Source organism: Podarcis filfolensis (genome assembly GCF_964270895.1).
Source record: "Podarcis filfolensis genome assembly, chromosome: 8".
Taxonomy (NCBI): Eukaryota; Metazoa; Chordata; class Lepidosauria; order Squamata; family Lacertidae; genus Podarcis; species Podarcis filfolensis.
The window spans coordinates 43,549,682-43,567,402 of NC_139611.1; the positions used below are offsets into that span (position 1 = coordinate 43,549,682).

General features: G+C 48.0%; 2 protein-coding genes across 4 annotated transcripts; one reads left to right on the forward strand and one right to left on the reverse strand.

The window, feature by feature from the left end:
* The first annotated feature begins 66 nt into the window (after nt 1-66).
* On the forward strand, nt 67-12,735 carry ADAT1 (adenosine deaminase tRNA specific 1). 3 transcript variants are annotated; one of them, XM_083626507.1, is made up of 10 exons: nt 67-935; nt 1,906-1,974; nt 2,142-2,196; nt 3,079-3,209; nt 3,666-4,161; nt 4,311-4,456; nt 5,260-5,359; nt 7,386-7,472; nt 9,004-11,494; nt 11,527-12,735. In XM_083626507.1, exons 1-9 carry the CDS (start codon nt 806-808, stop codon nt 9,134-9,136), a joined length of 1,347 nt encoding a protein of 448 aa, XP_083482633.1. In that variant the 5' UTR covers nt 67-805; the 3' UTR covers nt 9,137-11,494; nt 11,527-12,735. The 3 variants fall into 3 exon arrangements, with proteins under 3 accessions (XP_083482633.1, XP_083482632.1, XP_083482634.1); XM_083626506.1 differs by having other exon boundaries at nt 9,004-11,010; nt 11,539-12,735; XM_083626508.1 differs by lacking the exon at nt 2,142-2,196 and having other exon boundaries at nt 69-935; nt 9,004-11,010; nt 11,539-12,735.
* GABARAPL2 (GABA type A receptor associated protein like 2) lies at nt 12,453-17,639 on the reverse strand. Its single transcript, XM_083626583.1, has 4 exons — nt 17,494-17,639; nt 17,228-17,283; nt 15,671-15,843; nt 12,453-12,973 (listed from the first exon to the last, which is right to left on the reverse strand). The coding sequence occupies exons 1-4, from the start codon at nt 17,525-17,527 to the stop codon at nt 12,883-12,885; spliced, it is 354 nt and encodes a 117-aa protein (XP_083482709.1). The 5' UTR covers nt 17,528-17,639; the 3' UTR covers nt 12,453-12,882.
* Between the last annotated feature and the right edge of the window lie 82 nt (nt 17,640-17,721).

Sequence of the window (17,721 nt, forward strand, 5' to 3'; positions counted from 1 at the left end):
AACAAAACCTATGAGCCTTCCCCCAGTCTTCATTGATTTATTCCTTTATACTTATTAGAAGTTGGGAGGTGAACGGAAAGCCACACGGTAGCCCCTTCAAGCACAGGGGAGCGGGGCTTCGCTGCTTGAGTTTTCTGAGCTGAGCGCGTGATGCTCTTCTGAAATGCCTGGGTCGCCCGAGGTGATGTAAAAAATAACCAGGAAGTCCACCCTGCAGATAAATGAGCGGTCACTCTATACCTTATTGCCTCTAGGATTCCCGATAGCAACCTTCACTTGCTGCTTCTGGTCGACTAAAGGGAAGAGCCGCTCTGTCCGGCTCGGTCTCTATGGCGTCTGCCGATTGTCGCCCCGCGTGGCCCGCTGGGAGCCGGAAGTGCCGCTAAGGCACGGCGGGAGGCATACCGGCTCTGATTTTCCCCGAGCGAGAGCACCTCTTAGCGTGTGCAGAGCGCCTCCTTAGATCCCGGCGCTCCCAGAGAGGGGCGGGGCACCCTCGCCACAGAGTTCTTCCGTCTTCCTCCTGGCGGCCTCCGCCGGTTCTTGACTTCCTGGTCGGTAGCAGCTTCTGCCTGGTGGGTCCTGGGGAGGGTCGGTGCCTGTTGCGACGAGGCTCTTAGCGGGGATGCTCGGCCGGGCAGGGGAGGCAGGAGGAGCCCGCCTCGTGCTGCGGCAGGTCTGGGACTGCTGGACGGGCTCTCTCTCGCTGCCCGCACCACAATCCCCGGCGGCGGCTGGGGGTCGGAGCCCCGCGCCCTCCGGAGGTCCCCGGTAGGGAGTGAGGCAGATCTCGCCGCCCCAAAGGATGTGGACCGCCGACGAGGTGGCCGCCCTGTGCTACAGCCACTACGAGGCCCGGCTGCCTAAGCAAGGGAAGCCGGCGGCTGGTCGAGAGTGGACTCTGCTGGCGGCGGTGCTGCAGGTGGAGAGCGCAGGTGAGGCTCGGAGAGGACCAGGTGGGCTCTGGCTTCTGCGGCGGGAGGAGGCGCCTTGACCAAAGGGGGAGCCTTAAAGGGAAACCCAGCGAGGGCCTTTCGTTTTCTGGTGTTGGTGTCCAAACTTTCTGTGGCCGTTCTTGATTATTAAGCATCCCAGCCTATTCCCATGGGTCTGCCTGATGCACCGATATGCCTTGCAGGGGTAGCTGTGCTGCTGGATATAACCGAGGAGGCTGCTGCTGCCTTCAGCTCCTCCTAGCAGAACTTGGTTGCCCCAAGTGAGTCACCCTAGTTGTGTCCCTGGCTTGTGTGGCAGATCACCTCCACCCTGACTGGAGAGGATGGCATACTTGAGGGGAAGAGTTCCATTTGGGATTAGGGTGTTGATTCCAATGCTTCAAGAGCTTCTGGTCTGTTTCAGAGCACTTGTGCCAGTTACTGTCATTAAAGCTTTCGGTGGATTAGGACCTGGTTACTTTATCCCCACCCCCACCCCCAGCACTAAGACTTTCAGGAGAGGGGTTTCACTGTCCACCCCGTCAGCCCCCTGCAAAAAATAAGTGAGCCTCTCTGTGATTCTGTGAAGCCAGGGTGTTTGGTTCTAGAAAAAAGAAGAGAGACAAGAGCTGTGGGTGATTTGGTATCTCCCCTAAAGGGCATTGCACTCAGTGGCAGCACCCAGGCTCTGGAACTCCCTTCCCAGGGAGCCTGGGTAGGCTCTCCCATTGTGCCTTCAACCCTGAGGAATAACAAGAAATAACTTTCATGGGACCATCATCTATTTGGACTTAAGTGTGTGTGTGAAATGAGGGTAAGACACCGAAGAGGCAACTGCGGAACTGCTGTTGCTTCAGCCTTGCTGCTCCTGAGCCTGGCTTTGTGTGGGTGAAGCCCAACCCAAAATTTTCTCTACCCTGCTACGGAGATTGTCTGTCCCTCTTCCAACTACCATTATTTCCCCCCTCAGAAATAAAGGCGATTGTTGCCATGGGAACTGGAACGAAATGCATTGGGCAGTCAGAAATGAGGAAGACTGGTAAGCAGCCCCCTTCCCACCTGCTGGAGCTAGGTCCCCCCTCCTCACAAGCCCCTTGCAATGGAGCAAGGGCAGCTGCACACTGGTGTGGCTTCGTGCTTGGCTTCCTCCTGGAGAGGAACCGTGTCGGGCTTACTCTGTTGGTTTTGGTGGTGGTGCTTCTGCAGGAGACATCCTCAATGACAGTCATGCCGAAGTGGTGGCCAAGAGGAGCTTCCAGAGGTGAGCAATGAGCTTGAGGGTGGACTGGGGGCGGGGGTTGGAAGATTCCCTGGAATGGGCAGCTTCTTTGGGGGCCTGCTTATTCCAGCTCTGTGGCCCTTTAAGCCAGCTAAACTTTGCACTTTTCCTACCTGCAATGCATCTGAGAAAAGAGCTGGACTTGCTTGAATTGGCTGATCAATTATTTTAAGAATTTGTAAACTGCAGTATGTTCAAATAATACCTGAGCTGCATACAAAAAACAGAATATAAAATGTAATACAAATTACAAAGCAAAGAACACAAAGTCAACCAAAATTAAAAGCTGCAGAAATAGAATGGACTAATTGAGGAAAGCTTGTGGGGGGAAATAAGTTTTCAATGGATATAAAAAGTGTTTCTGCCTGGCAAATTAATCTCATCCCACAGTGCCTGCAGGTGTGCTCCCACCACCATCTCAATCACCCTTCCAAAACAGGGGGATTGGCAACTTGGGGATAGTTGTCAAGAACCAGAGTAGAACATCTCTGCTGATTGGACCATCTTCCAGATACATCCCAATGACAGAATCCAACAGTATGCTAGCAAACATTCACCCACCTGATAATATAAGCCTGCATTCTAGGGTAGCAGCTGACCCTGCCTAGGTTGTCCTCCCCTAACTAGCTTTCATCAGAAGATAGGTTAGTCATACACACCCTCCCCATAGGAATGCTTCTCTCTCACCAAGGAGTGCCCTCCAACATCAGGTTATTTCAGCACTCTCATAAATGCAAATTAAAACAAGCGAATGAAGTGGCAGTTTTTCGTCAGTCCCAGGGAGGATCACATTAGATTCAGGTGCCCCCAGAGGGGGTATTGCTGGTGATGTCTCTTGTAAAGCAGCTGTCCTCTTGCCCCCAGGTACCTCCTTCACCAGCTGTGGCTGGCAGCTGTGTGCCAAGAGCCCAGCATCTTCCATCCAGGAATGGAGGAAGGGAAGTGGATTCTCAAACCACACATCACCTTTATTTTTTTCTCCAGCCACACACCTTGTGAGTATGTCAGAACAGCCCTTTTGGTTGGTGGAATCTCTCCCCTGCCCTTGGTGGCCTCCCTTGGAGCTGGGTGGTAGCCTGGTGTGGCTGTGCTGCATTGGTGGAGGGGTAAGTTCCTGCAGTGAAATTGTGAAAGAGCCTGGCTGCCAAATAGCCCAGCATATCACTGAGCCACTGGGCTGTATATAAAGGTAACTGAAACTCACTGTGGGTAAGCTATAAAAAGGGTGAATTCTACACAATGCATTGTTAGGAAAGGGATTGAAAATAAATGGCCAGTATCTTAATGCCATTATACAAATTTATGAGGAGAGCATGCTTGGAAGACTGTACAGCTTTGGTTGCCTCACCCCAAATGAGGATGGGTTCTCTGCTCCAGGGAATTTTTCCTCTGTGGGAGAGAGCCCCTGCTTGTCTTTGTCTTTTAAGAGCCCACCCCCCCATTTCTTCTAGGTGGGGATGCTTCAATTATCCCAGTCTTGGAAGTGGAAGCACAGCCTTGCCAGCCCCTGAAGCCATCAAAGGCAGCTAAGAGGGGCATCAGTGACTGTGGGCCTCTGGCAGCTGAAAGGAAGTCTGAAGAGACGGCAGCTGACCATTTCCCCAAGAGACAAAAAGTCTCTGGTGCTGAGCTCCCTGCCGAGGACCGCGTAGGAATCAAAGTGGTGGATGTCCACAGGACTGGGGCCAAGTGTGTCCCAGGAGAGGCAGGGGATTCCCAGCGGCCAGGTGGCGACTACCACACTGTGGGGCTTCTACGGATCAAGCCAGGCCGTGGGGCCCAGACAGCCTCCATGTCTTGCAGCGATAAGCTGTTGCGCTGGAATGTCCTTGGCTGCCAGGGAGCCCTCCTGATGCATTTCCTCCAGCAGCCCATCTACTTTTCAGCCATGGTTGTGGGCCGTTGTCCCTACAGCCAGGAAGCCCTGCAAAGGGCCATCGTTGCAAGGTGAGCAAGTTGTGAGGATGGGGAGGGTATTAGCCAGGTGGGTGGAGCAGCCCATTGCAGTTACTTCTGGGAATCATGCTTGTTTCCTTATTCCAAACACTGGAACGTGTCATGTTGCTGAACGGTGGTTGTGCTCTTCTGTCCCCCAGGGGTCTGCCTGTTTTGTGTTTGCCGGATGGCTTCCGTGTTCAGGAGGTGGAAATCCTGCAGTCCCAGATGGGCTTCATCCACAGCCGTGAAGCAGTCCAAGCCAACCATGCTCTGCGCCAAGGGAAGCTGGTGCCCTGTGGGGCAGGTGGGTGTCTCCAGGGGTGTTTATGAGGGTGCTTGGGCTTTCCACTCCCCTTCCCTTGCTTTGGAGGTGGTGGCAGAGAGACCCTGCTGTGGGAATTGTTATTGTTTGTATGCATTACCAGAGCCATAAAAGATGGATGTTGCCATCTAACCAAAGAGACCAACTTTTTTGCATTGCAGGGGTTGGACTAGATGACCCTTGGGGTCTCTTCCAACTCTAAAATTGTATGATAAGGAAACTGGAGGTGGGGGTAGAGTGGGGAGCGATAGATTTCCTTCTGGAAGTTTACTGGGTATTTCTGCTGACTTGATTGATAAACAGATATTATCGGCACAGCAAATAAACTTTACTGATAAAATTGCTGTTTGTAATAATAGAAAGCTATGCTGGCTGCATTGGAAGGAATAAAATCACCAGGTAAGAGGAAGGGAAAAGAGGAAAAGGAGAGGCAGCAGCTAACTAATGTGTGTGCATTTGGTGTCAGCGCATACCTGGGCAGCCGCCTTCTTCTCAGGGATATGGCCAAAGCACTTGTTGAGATGTCTGGTTCTGAGCTGGGGGTTTTAAGGGAGGGGGAAAGATGCCATCATGTTAGTACCTAGCGATAGGGTTGCAGGCATTGGGGCAGCAAAAGGCGAAGCTGGTGATCCACAGCTGGTAACAGTGGTAGGAGCAAAGGTCACCGTCTGTTGGGCTGCCTGCAAAAGAATAACCATCTGAGTTGGGGGCTTTACAGGATGGCACTTAGTGTTTCCCTTGCATATTTGTGGCAAGTGACTCCTCCTTCTTCTCTTTCCTCCCAGCTATCAGCTGGAGTGCTGTTCTGGAGAACCCACTCGATGTCACTTCACATGGCTTCAAGCAGGGGTCAACCAAGAAAGTGATTGGAAGCCCAAAGTCCAGGTGTGTGTCACAGGTGGCAGGAGCCACAGCTAGGTAGCGGGGTGTGTGAGAGTGTGTGAGAGAGAAGCAGATGCAGTCCTTCGGCTGATTTCTGTGTGCGCGCTGAGTGAGCCAGACTTGTTGAATTTCAGAGAAGAGGTGAGTCTCAAACCACAAGAGCCTGACTCTTTCAATTGACTTAATTCTGTACCACCCCCACCCTGCTTCTTCTGAACTGGTTTCATGGCAGACATTTTATCTGGTTTTTAACTTCCTTACCATTAGTGATAAATGATTCAGGTCAGTTGCTTGGTCTTGCCATAGGAACGTAAGAAAAGCCCTAAAGCTGGATTAGGCCAAAGGTGGCCCATCTAGCCCTGTGTCCTGTTCTTACAGTGGCCAACCAGATGCCATAAAGGGAAGCCTACAAGTAGGATCCAAGCACAAACAGAGCATTTTCCCACTCAGGATCCCATCAGCGACTGGTAATCAGAGGCATGTCACCATCTTGTCTAGTAGCTTATACGCCATCAACATGCCTCCCACTGTTGAAAGTCATTGTGGCCAAGTGGGCTGTGAGGCATTCTCTGAGTGTGTGTGTATGTGTGTCTAAATGCTGGGATCAAGCAACAGAACTGACACACTTAACATACATTAAATGAAAAATAATGCCTGAGACACACAGTTTACATGAGCTGCAAATAAACATGGAGGGTGGCCCGAATTGGTTGAAATCACCCTGGAAAGAAATCTCTGCCACGGTGTGGAGCAGGAGCCTGAAGTGTTGCAGCTGTAATCGTAACAGTACCAGCTGCATAGACAATGAGACCATTTATTACTGGGCTGATTCTAAGGAAATGGGGAAGGAGGCTTGGCATCTCAAGGGAAAGTTTTTAGTCAGCAGCTGATCAGCTTACAGCCTCCCAGGAGACAAAGATCCTCTGAGGAGAAGAGCGTGGACAGTTGTCATTGCAGGGTGAGGGGAGGTGTCAGAGTGTAGCACTTTGGCCCTACAAGGATCTATACTGGGAGTGGTGAAATAACTGTGATGATTAATGAGGGAGTGAGGGCGGTGTTTTCTTCAAATCTACTCAGGACAGTAGCATTCCAAGCAAGACACATGAGCTCCTCACGAGTATGTGTGCACGTAGGAACTAGGCAAAAGCATTGGCATGCTTAACAAACATGAAATAGAAAATAATCCCCAAGACATACAATCTCTCCCGGGGGCTGAGTTGCCTGCAGTCATCCTAGAAGGGAATCTCGGCCCCAGTGAAACGGGGCATGTGTGTTGCTAAGGGCCAGAGTAATTTCATTACAGTCTTGTTGACAGGCTTGAGGCAGGCTGATCATATAACACTGGACTTGGCACAGCTGCAGTGGCTGCCGGCACATTTCAAAGTGCTGGTTTTAACCTGGAAGGTCCTTTATGGCTCAGGATCCCAATATGCTTCAGAACTCCTTTCTCAATACAAACTTTCCAGACCCACCAGAATGAAGCTACGGAACCACCGGACCACAGTTAGGGAACCCCTGATGTACACCATCTTGAACTCCTTGGAATATAAATGCTCATCATCATCATCATCATCATCATCATCATGCCATTTGTGTACCTTCCCCAGTCATCTCATTTTAGGGAGGCGGGATGTTGTGCTAATTCAACTGATAAATCCTGGCAGTTTTAGTTTCTTAAATTTCTCAATCCTTAGGCAGCATGCCTCTATTTTTAAAAGGTATATATAACTATCATAAGATCTTGAGCCTCTTCTTAAAACACACTCACACAAGGAAAAAAGCCTTATGATGGCAGATTCCCTCATAGATTGCCAATTGCACCAGTCTCCTTTGGGCATTAGGTGTTATGAATCCCTGTCAACCTGCAGATATCAATTTCTGAAAAAGCAGAGGTCTTGCAAGAAGCTTTTTTGCAGTGGCCTTTGGGGACAGAAACTTGACAAAGCAGCGCTTCAACCAATAAGCTGGCACCCTTCTCTCCTTTTGCAATGAGACTTATGATCAGAATTTGGTCTTCTGTTGCCGATAGGTCTCAAATCTGCAAGGTGGAACTCTTTCATGCATTTCTGAAGCTGGTGGCCAGCATTCCACAGGAAAAACTGCCAAAAACTCTCAGGTGAGGAATTTCCCACTGTCTTTTAACTGCTGCATGCTCCACTTCTCCGACAGCAGGAGGGCCCCATGTTCTCCCTGTACCACCATGGGTTTTTCCTTTGAAAGGTAAATTGACCAATGGGAAAAGGGAGCCAGTGGACAGAGCTAAAGTCCAAAGCAGCTGGCATTTGCAGGACTGCTGAGTTTGTTTAGCTCTTTCTCTCTCGCCTTGTACTGCTCCATCCCTTTAGGCTGCCTGCAGCAAGACTGTGCTCCACAGTTTTGAAATTCAGTTCTATGGAGATTGTATCTTGTCTTTCTAATAGAAAACACTGTATCATTGTTCTTTCCCAAGCTTTCCCTCCTGTATGCTACCCATTTCCCGTTTAGCTGCATCTCCCTGTACTGAATGGCTTTCCCCTGCGGTGTCTTACAATCTTTGCATTAATGCTATGTTTGCTTTGGCTGTATTGAGGTTGCGTGCAGACACTTCCAGGGCCAGGCTCTCATCTTCCCTGTTCTGCCACACTCCTGCCAGCACCTGCTTCTGCAGGCTGCCTAGATGTGCTGTGTGTACTAAGAGGAATGCTGGCCCCCATGCTGCTTGCATAACTTCTTCTTCCTCAAACATATTTTGGGCTTTGCTTAGTTTTGCAATTTCCTGGGGTTTTGTTTGCACTTTGCCTGTTTCCTGTCTCTCTGTACCCTTGAGGCAGAGACTGGTGCCCAGGCAGCTGGTTCTGATTTGACACGGTTGTCCCTCCCTGTGGGCAGGAGGGGGCAGTATTTCTATATTCAGGTAACTTGGTCTTCTTCCTGCACACTTTGATGGGGCAGGAGCTGCTGAAGACAGTGGGCCTCTGCCCTGTTCACCTTGGGTGCTTAACTTCCCTTCTTGTTCAGCCACAGAGTGCCCAGAGAGGAGCAAAACCTGCCCTTCTTCAGCAAAGTTGCTGGCAAGAGCAGGGCTGGACATAGCTAAGTTGGTGTGCTGGATACAGTTGGTGTTTTGATACTCTATGGTGGGCAGCAGCTGCATGGCTTTAAAAATAAATAATGGTTATGTAATAAACATTGGCTGAGTGCAAAGCTTTTGTTCTGGCCTCAGCCTGCCTCACAGCCTTTCAGATGTCCGCAGATATCCCCTCCCACAAAACGCAGCCAAAGCTGTCAACAGCCTACTCCAGTCCCTGCAAAAACACCAAGTTTCCTTTTATCCTGCTACCCTCCACCTTCAGCAACTTGCCAAGTAGGTGGTACGTGCACAAGCTGGCTCCTGCTGCTGAGTGTCCCACTTTGTGGGTGTTCGTATGGCCTCCTCTGGGCCTCCCCCTTGCAAGGCAAACACAGGCAGAGCTGCTTGTGACCATTTCTACACCAAAACGTTTTATTGCAGCCCTTGGCCATGAAGTTTTTGTGTGGTTGTTGAATGTTTGCTATTTGTTGGGCTAAGCATGGCCTGAGTGGTGATGATATCCTTTGTTTACAAAGAGCTGGGAGGGGGGAGCAAGGCAGGACAGTGACCCATTCCAGGACTGTTTGTTTCTCCTCAGAGAGAAGAAATTAAAGACTTACTGGGAGTATAAGGAAGCCGCTGCCAGTTACCAAGAAGCCTGGAAAGCACTGCACAGCCAAGCTTTGGGCTGCTGGGTGAGGAACAGTCGTGATTACCTGCACTTCACGTGAGAGGAGGAAGTTGCACTGTGACACCTGGCTCAGAGCCAAGACTGCCTCACCTACGGGGGTGGGATGCTACTGGTCCCTCCTGTGACTGACAGGCATAGAGCTGCAATGATTGAAACTTGAAAGATAAATATTCTTGAAACTTATTTTTAAACCACCACGACTGCTACATACTTAGCCACCACCACCTTTTACATTTTAACAAAAGGGCATACAGTGGTACCTCGGGTTACATATGCTTCGGGTTACATACGCTTCAGGTTACAGACTCCGCAAACCCAGAAATAGTACCTCGGGTTAAGAACTTTGCTTCAGGATGAGAACAGAAATTGCGTGGCGGCGGCGGTGCAGCAGCAGCGGGAGGCCCCATTAGCTAAAGTGATGCTTCAGGTTAAGATCAGTTTCAGGTTAAGAACGGACCTCCGGAACGAATTAAGTACTTAACCCGAGGTATCACTGTACTAAAACAAGGTAGCAGCCCATGAACCCTGTTACTTAATTGTCGCAGCATGGTCTTTTCTGTTTTTGTCTTTCTGTAACTTGGGTGTGACTGAGGTTATTAAGTCAGGCTGAGATTGCAAACAGCTCTTTGCAAATCTATTGTTAATTAACTGGAGTAGACAAAAAGTGGGATCTCCAATTGTGTAATGTTTGCAGTTCTGGTGCTCGATATGAATAATTTTAATTGTATACTCATTTTAAGTAGTTATTATTTAGGCTTTTGTTGACAGAAGTTTTAGAAACTTATTAAGTACAGTAAGCCTGCAACTTATGCACATTTAACTTGTGTGCATTCAGCTTTATGCACTTTGCAATTAAAAAAAAAAACTTTGGCAATCCCACCCACTGTTGCACCCAATGTGTTTTGATTGTACAGGATTTTTGGCTTTAGGTGTGATTCCTGGAACGTAACCCCAGCATAGATTGCGGTCTTACTGTACAGGACAGATTGAAATTGACTCTTGCATGCTGGTTATTTGAACTGGTTGGAGCTCAAACATAAATGCTTAGAGCAGGGGTCATCAGTGTGCCCTCAGATGTTGCTGGACCAATCCAGTCATCCTTTACCACTGACCATGTAGTAGTGCAACAATCTGGAGGGTCCCATGTTTGTTTTCTCTGGCTCAAGAGCCTAGTGCTGTTAAAATAAGCCATTTAGGAGTTGTTCTACTGAAGCAAGCTAGGCTACTTTGTATAGTAAACAATTCCATTTAGCTTTATCAGCTTTTAGAGAATTTTGAGGTCAGCACAGCAACTGTCTAAACTGGATTGTGAGGATGAATGCATTATTGAAAATGTATCCTGTGACAGCAATGGATTACACAGCTGTGTTTTAGTATGGCTCATAGAGGTGAGTGTAATTGATAGACCTGTGCAACAAAGGCACCAGGGGATGAACACCAAGGAGAGGAAGTCCATTGCTGCTGCAGGAGGGGGAAGGAGGCCAGCTCACTCCTCAAAGATTTAAAGAGCGGCCTGATTTTGTCATGAGTGCCAACATATTACTGCATAGGATTATGGGGCCAGCCATCATTGTAAATGCAGCCTTGGGGGAGGTGAAGAATGTCACAGGGCTTGTGAAACTTCCTCATGCCCATCCTGCTTATTCACTGAAAACCTACGTAATTAATTGATCCAATCTGCCATAGTTGGCTGCCTCTTTGTTAATTATAAACAAGGTACCCACCAAGCCGGATAGATGACTAATAACATGTGATGTAATGCCTGTTTTCATGACATCGTTAAGGTGTGCTTAGAACAGAATTGGCTACATCTGGCATCTACCTGCTTTTTGGATGTGGAGAGCAAATATGACCACCTCCATGACTGTAGCTAGATATATCTGTCTTTGCTCTGAATACTATCACTACAACATGGTTATTGATTTGTTGTTGTTTAGTCATTTAGTAGTGCCCGACTCTTCATGACCCCATGGACCAGAGCACGCCAGGCACTCCTGTCTTCCACTGCCTCCCGCAGTTTGGTCAAACTCATGCTGGTAGCTTCGAGAACACTATCCAGCCATCTCATCATCCGTTGTCCCCTTCTCCTTGTGCCCTCCATCTTTCCCAACATCAGGGTCTTTTCCAGGGAGTCTTCTCTTCTCATGAGGTGGCCAAAGTATTGGAGCCTCAGCTTCACGATCTGACCTTCCAGTGAGCACTCAGGGCTGATTTCCTTAAGAATGGGGAGAGGTTTGATCTTCTTGCAGTCCATGGGACTCTCAAGAGTCTCCTCCAGCACCATAATTCAAAAGCATCAATTCTTCGGCGATCAGCCTTCTTTATGGTCCAGCTCTCACTTCCATACATCACTACTGGGAAAACCATAGCTTTTACTATATGGACCTTTGTTGGCAAGGTGATGTCAAGGTTATTGACCTTGTTGGCAAGGTGATAATCAAGGTTATTGATTAGCCTTTGTCAATCAAGAATTATAGCCAGAGCAAGCCTCATGCCTATTGTATACCTTGAAAGATACATCCATGTATCTTCCATTTTATTTCCAAATAAAATGGAAATAAGACTGTTCCATAACTGCCAAATAATTGGGCATGGGTAGCATTCAGCTGACAGCTGCAAAACGTTGTTACATATTATTATTTTAAAAAAAAAATGAGGACTGGGTGGCGCTGTGGGTTAAACCACAGAGCCTAGGGCTTGCCGATCAGAAGGTCGGCAGTTCGAATCCCCGCAATGGGGTGAGCTCCCGTTGCTCAGCCCTAGCTCCTGCCAACCTTAGCAGTTCAAAAGCACGTCAAAGTGCAAGTAGATAGGTACCGCTCCGACGGGAAGGTAAACGGTGTTTCTGTGCGCTGCTCTGGTTCGCCAGAAGAGGCTCAGTCATGCTGGCCACATGACCCAGAAGCTGTACGCCGGCTCCCTTGGCCAATAAAGTGAGATGAGCGCCGCAACCCCAGAGTCGGCCATGACTGCATCTAATGGTCAGGGGTCCCTTTACGTTTATTATAAAAATAATACTGTCCACCTCCACCCCACCCCCCTTGTTAAAGAAAGGAATGCAGGGACCTGTCTCCAGATATTAAATAATCCTACAAAGGAAAGTCCTGTCCGATCATTCTTCAAAGTCCCTCACCAAAAGCTCAAGGAAACTGATCTGGCTCCTAAAGAGGAAGAGTGTGAAGCAACTTATTGGAGGTCTTCTCACAGTCTGAGAAATGCCTAGATCTGCAAAAGCAGCTGCTTCGGTGCTCACAGCTTATGCCATAGGACAGACGCAGGATCACCCCTTGTAAAGCTTGACCTCGTAAGACTGTGTGTTAGAAAGTGAGGCTGAAGTAACATAGAACTGAAACATATTTGTGAGAGGAATTTTAATCAGTTTCCTCTAGCAAAATTCATCAAGAGGAAGACACTAGCCAAAATCAACATATTAGCATCTTGAGACTGTTTGTAACAATCTAGAAGCGCCCTTACTATGAAACTGTAATAATTAATAATTAGTCAAACCTTCATTGCAAAATCCCCCTCCCCCCTCACTTTAATCCCTCAACTACCTTGCTTCAGTATTTAAATAATGTCAGTATATGTGTCCCAGAGGAGAGAGACTATGGAATTTACAGCTATGAGTACAATGTGCAATGGGGAAATAAAACTTTCATAAATTACCAGGCTAACAAAAATCTATCCATATATTAAATCAACCCAGTGACAGATGCAGGATGTGCCCCGGGGTCATGATCACAAACAAGAGGCTATTTACAAGACACAAGAGGGAAGGAGATGCAATCAGATGCCAAAGGTGTTTTCTCCACTATAGGCCACATACAGGAAGCCATCCTCGTCCTTCTCCTTCTCGTAAAGCTGTCCCATTGTCAGGCTGAAGGCAAGAAGATAAGACAGTGAGGAACTTGCTAGGGTATCAAAGGAGTCTACATAGCCACTAAGAGGGAATGCAAACTGAATGGAAGCCCAGGCAATTCTTTAAACAGGACCTTTTCTACTTGTACCATGTGTGTCTGTATAATGGTTACTATAACCACTTGCAGCCTCTAGAATTTCTGGTAGCAGAATGTTATCAGAATATCCCTTAGCAAGAGAGGGGAAGGGATAGCACTCTGGTTCAGGAGGTTATGGGAGAGATGGCTGGAGGCAGAGTGTGGAAGGCTACAGAACACATCTCTCTCTCATCCCGTGCTTTTGGTTGCCCAGGATTTTATTGTTTCATCTGGTATTTTATCTTCTGGTGTTTATATTGTGTGTGTGTGTGTGTGTGTGTGTGTGTGTGTGTGTGTAAATAATTTGCTGTCTTTTTGAAAACTGCTTAGAGACTGTTCTGGTATTAAGCTCAATATAAATTCCTGTTAAGCTGCAACATTTTACAAAGACTGAAGTTCATGACAAAAGATTAAAATGTTATCTACCTCTTGAGAAATTCAATCTGTAATCTAATAAAAATATGAAGGTTAAAAAAAAAAGCTTGGCAAAAATAAATGAACAGAAGCACATTAGATCTATACTTGGGCTGCAATCTTGGAAATTATGCCTACAGAATTCTAGTGGGCTTACCTCTGAGTAGGTAGGCATAGGATTGAATTAATTGTTTAAAACCATAAAATACTGATCCTCTAACATCATGAATTTGGCATAAGGGGTTAACTTCTGACTTAATACTAGGGTTTCGGGAAGATGTAGTCCTCAGCCTTATTTCATGTAAGGGAAACTTTGAAGGAAAAAATGGCAGAGAGATTAAAGAAAAAGAGTAAACATTTCTACTCCCCAAATCAGTTAAAAGCATTACAAATTTTTCTATAGCAAGCACTGTGTCCACCTGAGTGATCTTGCATATTCCTGTGTACACAACTTGAGCTCTGCTATTCACGCTGCTCTGAAATTAGGAACATTTGCGTATTCTAAACTAGTATAGTTTAACCCTAGTTCTGTCTCTGAACAGACATTGGCTGCGGTAAGCAAAAGTTACGGATTGCTGGGGTGGGGCTGGAGCAAAACAGGAAAAGGAGCAGAAATGGTTTAGAAAAGTTATCTTGTCTGAGGAAAATGCACTAAATCACATTTTAATTCTATAACCAGACACTTTGTGGAGAGTTGAGGAGGAAGATTAGAACACCACAACTCAACAAAACTCAGCTATACATAGCCTAACATAGTTAGATTACAGTAGCACCCCCATAGGAAAATCCATATATGAGAGCCCACCTGTATGATGCCTCAGGTTCCAGAACAGAAGAAAGGCAGGAGGGATATCCATGAATCAGAAAACCACATACACTCTCAGCTGGCCCCACCAGCCAGCCAGGTATAAGCTGCAGCCATGGGCCACTGGAGGAAAACTGCTGCTATAACCCACAACAAAAGAAATTCTTGCCCTTATGATGACTAAGTAAAAGGGTTAAAGACTACTTGTTTTCTTAAAACTGGGGAGCATATTTCTACATTCCCTCTTAGCCAGCGGAAGGTGCAGCCTAGGCAAAAGCGGGGAGAACCACCTTGCCCTCCTCCCACCACCTGTAGCAATTAGCTAGAAATAAAGATTTAAGCTTTTATTTCAACCCTAGTTACCAGAAGGGAGAAGGAGCAGAGAAGGTTAACTCCTTCCCTGACAAGCTGCACATTCCATGAATATTTTATCCCCACACAGGCTGTGGAGTGGTGGCAACAGACTTCTATTAGAAGCTTTCTGAAAGCCTAATTGCAGTGAGTGTGTTTCTGGAATGGGGTGGGGGTATCACAGTGCACAGGAAGGGCAGGGCTAGGATGAGGAAAGGACACCAAAGTTTGTATGCAGAGGTCCTATGGATGGATCCAGTCTTTGGACCAAGAGTTCCCCACCTCTCTTAATGGAAGCAGAATATTCAGGAGATGCCTGGGCAATCTCTCACTGCTTGGCTATGCGTGTATGATGCAAGCATAGTTCGCCAGGAACTGGACAGCTTACAAACAACTGTATTAATATAAGAGCTGTCTCAGTCAGTAGGGCATGAGACTCTCAATCTCAAGGTTATGGGCAAAATATTCCTGCACTTCAGGGGATTGGACTAGATGACCCTCATTGTCCATTTAAACTCTGATTCTGGATCAGGCCAAAAGCCCATCTAGCCTAGCATCCACGTGCCTATGGGAAGCTCAAAAGCTGGACCTGGATACAACAGCACTCTCCCCACCCATGATTCCTCTGAGGAATGAATAGTCATTCATACTCCAAAATTAGAGATGGAAAATATCTAGCCATCCAGATATTGCTGGATTACAACTCCTTTCAGCCCAAGCCACCATGACTGAGAGTGAGGGGTGATAAGAATTGCAATTTAGCAATGTATGAAGGACCATATGTTAATCACCCTAGATCATCTCAGCTGAGGCTGCAAACTGCTTCCTTTCCCTTGGAGTGAGGAAGCCAATTTCACATTGAACAAACAACTGCAAAGACTGGAAACAGCTATTTCAGGACACAAGCCAAAGTGCCCTGGAGGATCATGCCATTTTAGACAGCTGGTCATCAGCTTTGTTTTCCATGAGAAAACGGCAGGTGTCGTCCTTGAAGAAGGAAGATCCTCACCTGGATTGCGGGACAGTCTTGTCTACAAAGAGGAATATTGCCTTCTCAGACGGCAGTTGAATCCTCTTCCGGATGATCCACATAAACTGAGCCACAGTTATGTCAGATGGAACCAGGTACTTCCGCTTGTCAATGTCCACAATCTGAGAGCCTGAGACCTTTTCAACAATCACCTGCCCAAAGGACAATGGAGGGGGATAAAATGGAGGGGGACAGGATACATTAGAACATTAACACAAGGACAATATACGCAATGGCAGTTGGAGAGGCTCAGCAGAAAAAAATGATAGACAAGACCAGCCACAGCATGTCACAACCTCTTCTCAGTTCTCTGAAATGCAAAGGGAGGGAGGACTTTGGCACTCAAGGTTAAGCCACAAGGGCCTTTTCCCAAACTTCAACCATATCCTTTCCTGGAGGGCTCTGATACAGCCAGTGTCACATAATCCTTGATGGCCTTAAGGCTAGATCACAGCCATGTGTTCTATGAGGTGTTTGGAACTTCCATTGTTTCCCACTCTCTCAATATTGGAACCCTGTAGGGGTAATCCGATGAAGCTAAATGCTAGAAAATATAGGACAGACACAAAAAAAGTACTTCTGCACATAATCCATAGTTTAGCGATAGAATTTGCTCCCACAGTATGTTGTGGCGGATTCTCCGTCATTTGAGGTTTTTAAGCAGAGGTTGGATGGCCATCTGTCACGGATGCTTTAGTTAAGATTCCTACATCACTGGGAGTTTGATTAGATGGCCTTGGGGTCCTTTCCAACTCTGCAGTTTCTATGATGGTAACCAACTTGGTTGGCTTTAAATGGGATTTAGACAAATTGATGATGAATATAGCTATCAATAGCTACTAGCCACAGTGGTTATGTGTATCACCAGGAGCACAGGCCTTAGGCCTTTGATTAAAAGATATGGTGAATCACAAGTGGGAAGAGGACTATGGCTCCCATATCCTTGTCCTGGGCTTCATATTGGAGCATCTGTTTGGCCAGTGTGCAAACTGTTATTTGAGTAGCCAAGAATCTATGAAAAAGTAAATGATATTTTTCCAATTCTAGCATATTATTCTAGCAGCTGTTAACAAATTATTATTTCCCTTGCCTTTTTGTGATAAGTTATCCTTAAGATAAACAACATTACCATATGGCCTTTGGGAGGATTATAGTTCCCCCTTTTGGTACAACTAAATTTTAGAATATCTGAATTTCTGTACACATCCACATAAAGGGGAACCCGTTTGCTTGTTTGCTCTTATGACTGAATAACCCGACTCATGCCGGGAATGGAAGATCCCGGGGAATGTCTTCCCTCGCTCCCTCCCTCCGCTTTACAGGCCTAAATCAAAGATTCCTACCAACTGGGCGGACAGAAAAAGGGAAAGATGCTCGGGCCAAACAGGCTGTTTGTTGCTTCGTTTCCGCAGGGCGGATTTCGAACGGGAGCCAACCTGCACCGATGCTGAAGAGGCCCAGCCCACCGAAACCCCACCCCGCGCGGACCTTCCGGCCTCCTCCCCGAAAGGCGAGTAGCGGTCGCGAGAGACTTACCGGGACGCGGTCAGGGTACTTGGCCCGGATCTTGGCGGACTCCACGCAGCGGTGCTCTGCGGGGACAAACAAGGGAGGCGCGTCAGGAGCGGCGGAGAGAGACTCCGGCCGGAGGCAGAGCCCGCGGCCCCCTACCCGCCCTTCCCACCCCCGACCCGCGGCGCTGCGCGTGTGGCGAGAGACGCCCCTCCCCCCGAGGCCGGGGACCAGGCCAGGCCTCATCCCTGGAGAAGGCGGCGGCGGCCTCCCTCCTCCTGGCCCCTCACCCAGCGCGTGGTCCTCCTTGAACATCCACTTCATGGCGCCGGTGCGGGCGGGCGGGGGAAGGAAGGAAGGGAGGGGCCGGCCTGTCGGTCTTCCTCTCGGTCCGTCGGGCCCGTAGTGCCACCGTCACAACAACAACAACGACGACGAGCAGCAGCAGCCACCACTACGGCACGGCGGGCGGGACTTCCGGCTCACCGTTTCCCGGCAACCACTCGGGAGCCAGGACT

What these genes read in the sequence shown, in the direction of transcription:
- ADAT1 (XM_083626507.1), top strand. Translation starts at nt 806, where the DNA reads ATGTGGACCGCCGACGAGGTGGCCGCCCTGTGCTACAGCCACTACGAG. An exon ending in GTCAGAAATGAGGAAGACTG is followed by an intron (nt 1,975 to 2,141) that starts GTAAGCAGCCCC and finishes GTGCTTCTGCAG; the next exon opens with GAGACATCCTCAATGACAGT. An exon ending in GCCAAGAGGAGCTTCCAGAG is followed by an intron (nt 2,197 to 3,078) that starts GTGAGCAATGAG and finishes TCTTGCCCCCAG; the next exon opens with GTACCTCCTTCACCAGCTGT.
- GABARAPL2 (XM_083626583.1), bottom strand. Translation starts at nt 17,527, where the DNA reads ATGAAGTGGATGTTCAAGGAGGACCACGCGCTGG. An exon ending in CAAGGAGGACCACGCGCTGG is followed by an intron (nt 17,284 to 17,493) that starts GTGAGGGGCCAG and finishes TTGTCCCCGCAG; the next exon opens with AGCACCGCTGCGTGGAGTCC. An exon ending in AAGACTGTCCCGCAATCCAG is followed by an intron (nt 12,974 to 15,670) that starts GTGAGGATCTTC and finishes TCTTGCCTTCAG; the next exon opens with CCTGACAATGGGACAGCTTT.